The sequence below is a fragment of the Oncorhynchus mykiss genome, chromosome 19 (assembly GCF_013265735.2).
Source record: "Oncorhynchus mykiss isolate Arlee chromosome 19, USDA_OmykA_1.1, whole genome shotgun sequence".
NCBI classification, from domain to species: Eukaryota; Metazoa; Chordata; class Actinopteri; order Salmoniformes; family Salmonidae; genus Oncorhynchus; species Oncorhynchus mykiss.
The window spans coordinates 57,365,583-57,378,313 of record NC_048583.1 but is presented as its reverse complement, the minus strand read 5'-3'; the positions used below and the strand labels follow the sequence as shown (position 1 = coordinate 57,378,313).

Below are 12,731 nucleotides of genomic sequence, written 5' to 3'. Positions count from 1 at the left end.
CTGTGTTTACACATGCAGCCCAATTCTGATATTTTGCCTAATTAATGAGCTGATCTGATTCATCAAAAGATCAGAATTGGGCAATCTGTATAAATGCAGCCTTTGAGACTGATGCAACTTAACATTTCCATGGCAAGTTAATTTGTGTCACCCAACAGACCTATCGTGGACAATCTTAGTGAGTGGGGGTTAAGTCCACGGTTCTCCGTTTTAGTAAAGATATTTTTCTGCCCTCAGACCAAGGGCAGTGCCCCAGATAAGCCATTTTTCCACTCTCTTTCTTCTTTATCACAACTCGAGGCTAATCAATATCCTGTCTCTCTGCTCTGCTGTGCTGTGTGTGTGTGTGTGTGTGTGTGTGTGTGTGTGTGTTTGAAGAAAATACTTGTATTGTCGTCAGGGGAGAAGAGTAGTAGAGGAAGTGTGACTTCAGGTTCGCCTCTCTCCATTGTGACATGACAGGGAAAGGGGGGGCTCGGTCAGTGTTGGCGCTTCAAGCCCGAACCCCCCTCTTTGTGTCTGACTGTTTGTTTGATTTTTTTTCAGGTGCAATATATGTCTCTATTTTGACTGCTATGGTAAGAGAGCGGGTGTTTGTTTTTTTTGTGTGTGTGTGTTTCTGTCGAAGCAAGAATGTGAATTTGAGTGTTCTAAGGTATGAGTTTACAGAAATGCTTCAGACCAAACAAATCATATTTAGTTCTTTGTGAAAACAGAGATTGAACATCTCTAGAGATACTTGCCGTCGACAGTTTTAATGGCCTGTGGCAGCTTTTTAATGGCCTGTGGTAGAATATTGCACTACAATGTACTGTGGTACCAAACCATCTGCTAAGGCCTTGGGTGAAACATTTTAGTCAATTACACTTTATCATCCGATGTCCTCAACCCAGCAACATGGAGTCTTTAAACACACTAACTGTTGGTTATTCAAATGAATCATGCTGCCTAATCATCCATCATCATCATCATCATCATCATCATGGCGTTAATGGCAGTTTGATTTCACTGGAAAGTGGCCAGCCTGTCATGTAATGGTCTTTTTGAAATGCCTTGATTCTCTTTTCATCATGACATTTTAAAGAGTGTCTGCTCTTGTGAAACTACACAGCAATTATGTCATCTGATGCTTTAGCCTCTGGTCCATGCTGTGTATGCTGGGAAATAACGTGCAGACTGGCTGATAACAAATGGATGTTCTCTTTTTGAAGGGCTCTTAACAATGCTTCAGCTAGATACATTGTTGGAGGATAACTGTGGTTGTTGGCCATTTCAACAGGTGAAACGCACTGGGTTTGTCAGCTTAGGAACAAAGTAGCATAATGGGTATAGATGCTCTAGGTTGCTATGGTTCCCACCCACACATACAATATCACACACAGCAAACAACTTGGCACTGAAACCGTGTTCTGTCTCGTTTATTTTCAGAATGGGCAAAGCGTCACTGAGGATGGGGTCCCACCTGCTGGTCACAAGGTAAGGGGTGTCTTCTGATCACATCTCGCACATGCTCACCAAATAAACTATGCAATGCTGAAACAATTTGAGAAGGTGCCTTTGGGAAGAGCTGTTTTCCGCTGCTATCATTTTATGGGAAGTGCGAACAGGAAGACTATTGCCTCGCAAATAATAGAAATCTACTGATTCGACTCAAATACAGCAATGAGGGTGAAACTGGGGACTGATGGGCTATAAGACCACATTGTTTTCTGTATTTTGGCTTTTTATTTATTTATTTTTTACCCATTTTCCTAACTAGAAAAATCCTCAAAGATTGAGTGTGCACTTGCACGTGTGCTTGCATGTGTGCAGTGACATTGGAAACCCTAAGCTAGGATCAACTGAAAATGTGCTGTCAGGAAGACCTACTGGGTGGTGTTGGTTGGTCAATATTGCTCTGTCAGGATGACCTACTGGGTTGTGTTCGTCAATATTGCTCTGTCAGGATGACCTACTGGGTGGTGTTGGTCAATATTGCTCTGTCAGGATGACCTACTGGGTGGTGTTGGTCAATATTGCTCTGTCAGGATGACCTACTGGGTGGTGTTGGTCAATATTGCTCTGTCAGGATGACCTACTGGGTGGTGTTGGCCAATATTGTGCTGTCAACCCGATGGTCACTCTGATAGAGCTCTAAGGAGATGGGAGAACCTTCCAGATGGAAAACCATCTTTGCAGCACTCCACCAATCAGGCCTTTATGGTAGTGGCCAGATGAAAGTCACTACTCAGTAAAAGGCACAGGACTTCCCGCTTGGAGTTTGCCAAAAAGCACCTAAAGACTCTCTCAGACAATGAGAAGCGAGATTCTCTGGTCTCATGAAACCAAGATTGAACTCTTTGGCCTGAATGCCAAGCGTCACGTCTGGAGGAAACCTGGTACCGTCCATATGGTGGAGGCAGCATCATACTGTGGGAATGTTTTTCAGCGGCAGGGACTGGGAGACTAGTCAGGATTGAGGCAAAGATGAAGGGAGAAAAGTTCAGAGAGATCCGTGATGAAAAACCTGCTCAGGACCTCAGACTGGGGTGAAGGTTCACCTTCCAACAGGACAATGACCCTAAACACAGCCAAGACAACGCAGCAGTGGCTTCGGAACAAGCCTCTGTCCTTGAGTGGCCCAGCCAGAGCCCAGACTTGAACCCGATCGAACATCTCTGGAGAGACCTGAAAATAGCTGTGCAGCGACGCTCTCCATCCAACCTGACAGCTTGAGAGTATCTGCAGAGAAGAATGGGAAAGATTCCCCAAATACAGGTGTGACAAGCTTGTAGCGTCATACCCAAGAAAGCTGTATTTTATTTTTTTATACATTTGCAAGAAGTTCTCAAGCTGTTTTTGCTTTGTATTTACGGGGTATTGTGTGTAGATTGCTGAGGAGTTTTAACTCTACATACAGTGCATTCAGAAAGAATTCAGACCCCTCTTTCCACATTTTGTTACGTTAAAGCCTTATTCTAAAATGAGGGGGGGGGAGAAACAAATGAATCCAATCTACACACAACACCCTATAATGACTTAGCAAAAACAGGTTTTTAGAAATGTTTGCAAATGTATAAAATAAAACTATTTTATTTAAGTATTCAGACCCGTTGATATGAGACTGGAAATTGAGCTCAGATGCACTTATCTGCATGGTGACACCTTACAACTAATTGGCTCTCCTTTTCTCTCCCAGCCTGCTAGTGGAACAAACAGCACACAGGAAAGGTGGGCAGGCATCTGGTGTTGCTCATTGGGCTAAAGCATGACTCGTTGTTGGTCTACACTATGGACAGGCTCCTGAACAGCTTCTATCCCCAAGCCAAAATACTACTAAATAGCTAACTGAATGGCCGTACGGACTATCTGAGTTGACCCATGACTTCTACACACTCGTGCACACTGACACTCCAACATGCACACACATTTATACTGACTACGCACACACACACAATCACCATTTTTATGTTGCTGCTACTCTGTTTATCATATATCCTGATGACTCGTCACCTTATCCCTATACATATCTACCTCTATCACTCCAGTATGCTTGCACGTTGTAACTATGGTATTGGAAATGACCATGTGTGTGAGATATAGCTTCTTACTTTTTTGTCTTCCTCTTATTTGTACTCTTTTGTTGTACTATATTGATTACTACATTATTGGGTTTGGAGCAAGCAAGAAAGGCGTTACACTAAATGTGGCATTTAACACTAAAATTAAACTTTTTGTCTTTGGAGAAGTAAGGCTCAGAGCCTGTAAACATGGACATGGTGTTCTGAGAGTTGAAAGTGGAATACATGGAAACATGCACGCATTCATTTAGATTTATTATTTAGTGTTTTTCATCAACAAAACACTAAATTATGGAATTTATTGTGGAAGAATGGGGTTGCATCCCTCCAATAGACACTTGTATAATCTATGCCAAGGTGAATTGAAGCCGTTCTGGAGGCTCTTGGTGGCCCAACAGCCTATTAAGACACTTTATGTTGGTGTTTCCTTTATTTTGGCAGTTACCTGTACATAAAATACCTCACCTCACTAGATCTGTGCTTTCTCACGCAGGACCTTAACAACATCTCTATATGGAGGTCGATGTTGCATGTAGCCAATTTGTTGGCTGGCTAATGATGTGCATATAAAGTAAAGTAGAGCCTGTTTATTTATTTATTACATTTTTACTTTCCATATCTGACCAGGAAGTACTCCTGGTCTGGACGAGGGTACTGTCCTCTCTCTGTGACTTGCGCTGAAGAAGTTTTGGAATGATTTGTAATGTCGCTTTCTCCTCTTATTCCCATAGCCCTGTAATTTAAACTTATTTTTAAGGAGTTTTTATCCTACATTTTTAGTTATTTAGCAGACGCTCTTATCAAGAGCAACTTAGGGCATTCGTCTTAAGATTGATATGTGATTTTCCCAACTAGCTGTCATAGTAAGTACATTTTTCCTCAAAGTAGTTATCAGCTGGGTCAGAGCTCGTAAGAGGGGGTTGCAAGGGCCAGAGTGTTGTGGAAATATTTAAGGATCTTTTGTGTAGGGTTTGAACAGAGCCTGAAGGTAGGGAGGGACAGTTCCTCTTGCTGCTCCATAGGCAAGTACCATGGACTTGTAATGGATGCGAGCTTCGACTGGAAGCCAAGCCAGTGGAATGCGGGGTGACATGGGAAGACTTGAACACTAGGTGGGCTGCAGCATTCTGGGTAAGTTGTTTATGTTGGGTAGGGTCATATTCTACTGATGTTGTAGAGCATGAACCTGCAGGAGCGAGTCACTGCTTTGATGTTTGCAGAGAATGACAGGATGTTATCTGCGTCATGCCAAGGTTCTTGGCACTCTGGGAGGGGGACACCGTGGAGTTGTCAACCGTGATGGAGAGGTCTTGGAGTGGGCAGGCCTTCCCCATGAGGAAGAGCAGCGCGCTCTTGTTGCGCTTGAGGCGGTAGGCCGACATCCAAGCGGCGATATCTGCCAGGCACGCAGAGATGCGTGTTGCCACCTGGGTATCAAAAGGGGGTAAGGATAAAAGTAGTGTCCTCTGCATAGCAATGAAGGAGAGACCATGTGAGAATTTGAAGGAGTCGACTTACTTGGTGTATAGAAAGGAAAAGGCCTAAAACTGAGCCCTGGGGGACACCAGTAATGAGAGTACGTGGTGCAGACACGGATCCTCTCCACATCACCTGGGAGGGAGCGGCCTGCCAGGTAGCATGCAATCCAAGTGTGTGCAGAGCCTGAGACGCCCAGCCCTGAGCGGGTGGAGAGGAGGATCTGATGGTTGTTGAAGGCAGCGGATACATCTGGGAGCATGAGGAGAGAGAGCCCCTGTGACACTGAGAAGAGCAGTCTCTGTTCAGTGAAATGTCTTGCAGCCTGACTGGTAAAAAAAAAATGTAAATGTGCATTTAGCAGACACTTTTATCCAAAGCGACTTAGTCATGTTGTGCATACATTTCACGTACGGGTGGTCCTGGGAATCGCACCCACTACCCTACCATTCCAAGTGCCATGATTTGCCAACTGGGCTACAGAAGATGGTTCTGATAGTGACAGTGAGAGAGTTGGTCAGAGAGGGCACTTAAGTGTTTTGGAAGTCAAAGAAAGAAGGGATACCGATCTGTAGTTTGTCGGAGGGGAGCGACTCTGGCCATTTTGAAGTCAGAGGGGACACAGCCAGTAGTCAGGGAGGAGTTGATGAGGAATGGGAGAAGGTCTCCAGAGATGGTCTGTAGAAGGGAGGAGGAGATGGGGTCAAGCAGGCAGGTTGTCGGGTGGCTGGACTTCAAATTACACCAACACTTCTAATCAAATTCTAGCATAATACAGGCAATTAAGACGTAATAACATCTGATGGGAGATTTGGGAAATCTCCTTCAGACGGCTGTAATGCGGTCTGAGCCCTATCTGAGCAGCAAATTATATTACTTAGACATTTTCTCTGTAGCAATAATGCTACAGTGCCGCTGTGTAGATATAGAACTACTGTTTCAAGCCAGCCTCGATGGTTTCTCCCTGGTATCATCGTCCTTGCGGGGATGTTTTTGGAGAAAAGTTTTATCAATCACCTCCAGGGCTTAGTTTGAAGGGGTGTGAAATTAACTGGAGTCATTCATTTCTGTGCCTGACGAGTGAGCGTTGTGAAATTGGGTTGGAAGTGTTGTTGATGGTGTAATTTGATGTGAAGTTGGCATAGCCAGTCGATATTGAGCAATAATTTAGGGGATGTTTTCTACATATAAAAAAAAAAAATATTTAGAATTTGTTAATTTTCTGTTTATTTTATTTCATGAAGGCATTTTTTGCAGAAATACAATTTTAAACACCGCTGCACTGAAAAGGAGCTCTGTGCAAAAGGAATCCTCGAGTGATTCTGTTAGGCTGCACAGTTGGTCGGTTGCTTGGCATGGCTGGCTTTGTTGTCATGGTTGCTTGGCATGGCTGGCTTTGTTGTCATGACATTCAATAAGACTGTGCCAACGACAACCGAGGCTGTGGTGAAGTAAGCTCATAATTCAATTATTCAGGATTTATATATTTTTTTAGGTAAATGGCACATTTGAGGAAAGGCTGTTGTTGCCTCAGCCATTTCAAAGAATAAAGAAAACAGCCACTTTAATAATTTTCTGTATTTTATTCCATAAAGGCCTAAGTGGTGATAGAACAATGGGGGTTTGCAGAAGAGCTGTCAGTCAGATGAGGACTGATGCATGATACAAATACACACCTATGCACCCCCCCCCCCACCCCCACCCCCCACCCCCCCAGGATATTGTGTTGAGGCACACCTTCTGGATGCCTCAACATGAGATGAAAGAATCCTAAAGAGTTGGTTGTGATTCTGTGTTGAATCATCTTCATCAGGATTAGCACCTGGTCACGATCCACAGTGTGTGTGTGTGTGTTGGTCATGTTTGTCCTATGGGTGCTGTGTATTTAGCCATTCCAATTGAGTGTTTTAAGTATTGACCAGTATGATGGGTTGATTGTGTGTAGGTGAGGTATTGGAGATGGAGCTCTGTGGTGGGGGGCATGTTGATGGATGTTAACCCTGGAAACAATGCAGGCCTCCATTCATACTGGAAGCCCCCAGTCAGCAGCGTGTGTATTCATTCATATGCATGGCGTAGGTATGGCAACTGCTCATTCCCTACCCCCCTCCAAATCAGGCCCCTATGCTCTTAGCGTGTGCTAATGTGTGCACGCACGCACACACACACTCATCCTGTCAGCAGCTCACTTCTGAATACAACTGTAATTTATTCTGCTCTACCTGACCTAAACAATGAACAGAGGCAGGAACTATGCCTGGTGGCACATCAACTCAACAGTAGAAGGGGTCAAAGGTCAGATTCGAAATGGACAACACCATACCTGTCGAATAATTACAGCTGACCTAAACCTGGCATTTTGACTATTGACTGCCCGGTTTAGATGACAACGTTTTCCCCCTGGGCATCAGTTCTGGTTTGAGAGCCATTGCATTCTGGACCTGTAAATTGCACCAGAATTTCACCACGTCAGTCTTGTCCATGGCAATGAAACCTCCAGACACCTGTTTCTTGCAGTTTAATCAATCTTGTAATTTGGCTACGTTTTTTTTGTGTGTCTCGTGTGGATGTCAACCTCTTGGTTTGAATTTCACATCTTCAAAGTCTTGTGTCCAACCTGTCGGTGCTCCCTAATACACCTGTAACTAAGGGACAGTAGAGGACAATAAGATTGACTATAGTTTATCAGCAAACATGGCTTTCCCTATGAACCTCCTGCACTCTATAGAAAAGCAACCAGTTATTAAAGCTGCAAGGGGCAATGAAGGGGTTCAAGCTGTTTCCCCAATGTGTCACCATCAGGACAAATTTGGAGACATCACCCTAGGATGAGCTACTTCTTCTGTTCACCTTACCACACTTGGCAAATATCAGAATTCAATCAACCACATCATGCAACAATACTTTTGCTGAATTATTACTATTTTTAAATGATATTGACTTCTTTATACATGTTTTTCTACTGAACCGCTGGACCAAATTTGGTATATAGCATCTATGGATGCTCATCTTTTAAACACAACATTTTTCCAAGAGTCGCTAATGGTCGCTATGAGCCATTGAGCTTACATAAATGTTTTTCCTGTCCAACAGTGCCATCATGCTGCCCTACTGTACAGGTTACCTAGACTCGCCTCCCTGAGCGTGTGTGCCAAATTTCAGCACTCTTGAGACAAACTGCTCGAGACATAAACATGTGCCTGTTATAGCGCCACCTTGTGGTTGATCTCAATTTGCTTGCATATGTCGAGTCTTGACAGTGTTTGGAACATGTGCACCAAGTTTTGTTACAATACGAATATCCACGTCTGATCTAAATGAATTTGTGCCAGACCACGCCCACGTGAATGTTTATTGGTCAGTAGCGGCCATGTCTGACATACTAGCCTAGAAAATGTTGCGTTGGGAGACATTGGTCCATAGATTGCATGTATCAAGTTTTGTGCAGATGGGTCATTCGGTGCCAGAGCAGTAGTGGTTTTTCAGAATTGTCTAAATGGCGCAATGGGTTCTTGAGTGTGTTCCTCGTGTGGAGAGATCTATGTACAACAAAGCATCCTTCACTCATGCTGCCAAACATACCCTTGTAAAACTGACCATCCTACCAATCCACGACTTTGGCGATGTCATTTACAAAATAGCCTCCAATACCCTACTCAACAAATTGGATGCAGTCTATCACAGTGCAATCCGATTTGTCACCAAAGCCCCATATACTACCCACCATTGCGACCTGTATGCTCTCGTTGGCTGGCCCTCGCTTCATACTCGTCGCCAAACCCACTGGCTCCATGTCATCTACAAGACCCTGCTAGATAAAGTCCCCCCTTATCTCAGCTCGCTGGTCACCATAGCATCTCCCACCTGTAGCACACGCTCCAGCAGGTATATCTCTCTAGTCACCCCCAAAACTAATTATTTCTTTGGCCGCCTCTCCTTCCAGTTCTCTGCTGCCAATGACTGGAACGAACTACAAAAATCTCTGAAACTGGAAACACTTATCTCCCTCACTAGCTTTAAGCACCAACTGTCAGAGCAGTTCACAGATTACTGCACCTGTACATAGCCCACCTATAATTTAGCCCAAACAACTACCTCTTTCCCTACTGTATTTAATTTATTTATATTGCTCCTTTGCACCCCATTATTTTTATTTCTACTTTGCACATTCTTCCATTGCAAATCTACCATTCCAGTGTTTGAATTGCTGTATTGTATTTACTTTGCCCCCATGGCCTTTTTTTGCCTTTACCTCCCTTATCTCACCTCATTTGCTCAGATCGTATATAGACTTGTTTATACTGTACTATTGACTGTATGTTTGTTTTACTCCATGTGTAACTCTGTGTCGTTGTTTGTGTCGAACTGCTTTGCTTTATCTTGGCCAGGTCGCAATTGTAAATGAGAACTTGTTCTCAACTTGCCTACCTGGTTAAATAAAGGTGTTCTCAACTTGCCTACCTGGTTAAATAAAGGTGTTCTCAACTTGCCTACCTGGTTAAATAAAGGTGTTCTCAACTAGCCTACCTGGTTAAATAAAGGTGTTCTCAACTGGCCTACCTGGTTAAATAAAGGTGTTCTCAACTTGCCTACCTGGTTAAATAAAGGTGTTCTCAACTTGCCTACCTGGTTAAATAAAGGTGTTCTCAACTTGCCTACCTGGTTAAATAAAGGTGTTCTCAACTTGCCTACCTGGTTAAATAAAGGTGTTCTCAACTGGCCTACCTGGTTAAATAAAGGTGTTCTCAACTTGCCTACCTGGTTAAATAAAGGTGTTCTCAACTTGCCTACCTGGTTAAATAAAGGTGTTCTCAACTTGCCTACCTGGTTAAATAAAGGTGTTCTCAACTTGCCTACCTGGTTAAATAAAGGTGTTCTCAACTGGCCTACCTGGTTAAATAAAGGTGTTCTCAACTTGCCAACCTGGTTAAATAAAGGTGTTCTCAACTGGCCTACCTGGTTAAATAAAGGTGTTCTCAACTTGCCAACCTGGTTAAATAAAGGTGTTCTCAACTGGCCAACCTGGTTAAATAAAGGTGTTCTCAACTTGCCTACCTGGTTAAATAAAGGTGTTCTCAACTAGCCTACCTGGTTAAATAAAGGTGTTCTCAACTGGCCTACCTGGTTAAATAAAGGTGTTCTCAACTTGCCTACCTGGTTAAATAAAGGTGAAATAAATAAATAAAATAAATGTACCAATTTCTAAGACTCTAGCTCAGTGGGGGAGGGGCGTGAGCTTTCAACGCTAGCGTTTCAATCGCTTGTTATAGCGCCAACATGTGGCTAATTGGTATGGCATTGCATGAGGGTGTGTCCTTCACCATCATGCAAAATTGCAACCTCCTAAGCCTTACCATTTCACTGAAATTGTTTTTTTTAAATTAAATTGCCAGAAGGAAATTACTACTAATAAATTATAATGGCAATAAATACAGTAGGGTTTCACACGCTTCACTACTTAAAACCCTAACTACTCAAGTCTTAAGGGACTGCACTGCAGTGCCTTGACCTTGTACTAGTGTGCCCTCTGCTTATAGTGATTGAGGTTATAGTGATCATATTGGGCCTGCGCTGATAGGATCACTATACGGTGAGTGCACTGTACTATGCTTTAGACATTTTAAACATGCAGTGTATTTTTCTCATTTCTGGTCATGTGGTGTATCTGATGTCATGAGGCTTTACTGTGAGCCAAAGCTATGTGGCCCATGTCGGTGCAGCTTGGGACTTCACACCTCAGGAGGAGAGCGTGTGAGAGGCTCTTTTCTACCTCCGGAGGTCCCGCACGACACTTGCCCAATCGTCCCCCCCCCCCCCCCCCCCCCCCCCCCCCCCCCCCAACCTCCAAGCAGGACGATGTAAACAGAATTGTGTTGTTTAGCCCAACAGAATAAATCATAACAGGAGAGCAATTGTTTTTGAAACCGCAAAAAAATGTATAGACATCTTCCTAATATTAGATACTTGTATTTTTGAGTTTTTACTAGAAATTAGTGTAAGCTGGTTACTCTGAAATTGACGGTGTACTGCAGCTGTAAAGTAATCTCAAACGCCTCCATTAGTTCAATGCAAAAGCGACCAGGAACACAAGCATCCACTGCCTTGATTGTGACTTTTTCAGTCGCAATCAAGCTTTTTTTTTTTCATGTAATGATTTCCATGATATTAATGAAATGAAGCATGGTTTGTTCTCAGGAAGGCCAAAAAGCAATCTAGCTATTATTTAGCTCTCTAGCTAGCTTAGCAAGTATGTGAGGAGGATGCAGGCACTTAGTTTAGCTTGCTACTTAGTGTCATTCATACGATACAGAACTATCAGGGATTCTTTGAAAACCTTGAGCGGGCCGCCTAATCTCTTTTTCATGCTGCCTAAGTGCAAACAGTGTACATTTAGATTTTCGTCATGGAAAAACTCTGAAAACTTAAACGACTAAAATCAGGATGTAATGTAATTGAAAAATGCATTTAGCAGTAATGATTTTGTTATGTTTGAGCAAAAGAACACCGCATTAGCCAATGCATAGAATTGCAGGAAATTCACTTTAAAACTGCAACATTTTCTCTTATCTCCAGGGCAGATGTAGATTCACAGGAAATTAGGTATAAAACTAAACACACTTCTCTCAGCTCAATAGGGAAATGTGTAGAATTGCAGGAAATGGTTGTAAAAATGGGGTGCATCTAAAATCTAATCTAAAATTCAGCCGTGGTGGCGGGCTGACGGCGCCCATTACCACTCCTCGTGCCACGCCCAACACCTAAGCCCCCTTTTGATCGAGGAAAAACCCCTGACTGTATGACAACGCTACTGTACTTTTTTATATTCATAAGTGACGGGTAACCATTTATTTTTTGCTGTGCTGAAATTGCTTGAGGGAGGGAGAGATGTTCAGTTCTAAAATCAGCTGGGGATGTCTTCTATGATCAACATTTGCAACTCATCACCACTCTCCAGGAGCCATACTGCTTCAGGAGGTGTATATGTGGAGTGTGGGTGATGCAAGACTACTGCTTCAAGAGGTTTGTGTGTGTGTGTGTGTGTGTAGTGTGTCTTGTCACCACTTTGCATCGAGCGTCACTTCTTTTGAGAAAGTGTGTAATTGTGTTAAAAGCTTTTTTTTAGCTTCAGCGAACCTCTGTGCCTGATGTTTAGGAAGCTAGAGGGCAGATAACAAGATGTTACCTTTTTAGCAACGTTAAGTTCCAGCTGTGATTAGCTTGTCCAGTTGGCAGCACACCAGAGATTTGCTTTGCCTGCATGTGTGTTGCACTCCTATCCTCCTCGGAGGCCTGTTTCGTATTCATTAGGGTACAATGTAGCAAAATATTTAGCAATGGAAATAAAAAAAGTCATGTTTCTTATTGGATAAAACCATGTACACCCTGTCAGCCTGTTTTCTTCTGTTTGGCGCCTAGTGAATAGGACCCTAGACTAGTTGTGTTGAAACATGCCTTTAGGCACAGAGGAGAGCCAAACACTTCACATTCCTTCGTAGTTGAGGGGAGTGGTAGGGGTACAGAATGGGATCTCTCCAAAAAGAAATCGAGGAGTGAAACCAGAAGGAGATTCCTCTGCACTCCCTATCTTGGTACCGTCTTCAGTTGTAAACACACATCATGCGGATGTTATAACGGCCGTTGGGAGTGAAGGTCAGGAAAGTGATTGGGTGACATCACGGATCGAGATTCCGTTCT

General features: G+C 43.3%; 1 protein-coding gene across 4 annotated transcripts in view; it reads left to right on the top strand.

Annotated features, from left to right (window-relative positions):
* LOC110498390 (ribosomal protein S6 kinase alpha-1) overlaps positions 1 to 12,731 on the top strand; it is a 96,141-nt gene that overhangs the window by 22,551 nt on the left and 60,859 nt on the right. For all 4 annotated transcript variants that reach the window (XM_036955148.1, XM_036955147.1, XM_036955149.1 and 1 more), the window contains exon 2: positions 1,429 to 1,476. In XM_036955148.1, coding sequence (XP_036811043.1) covers positions 1,429 to 1,476 — 48 coding nt within the window. The remainder of the gene's footprint in view (positions 1 to 1,428; positions 1,477 to 12,731) is intronic.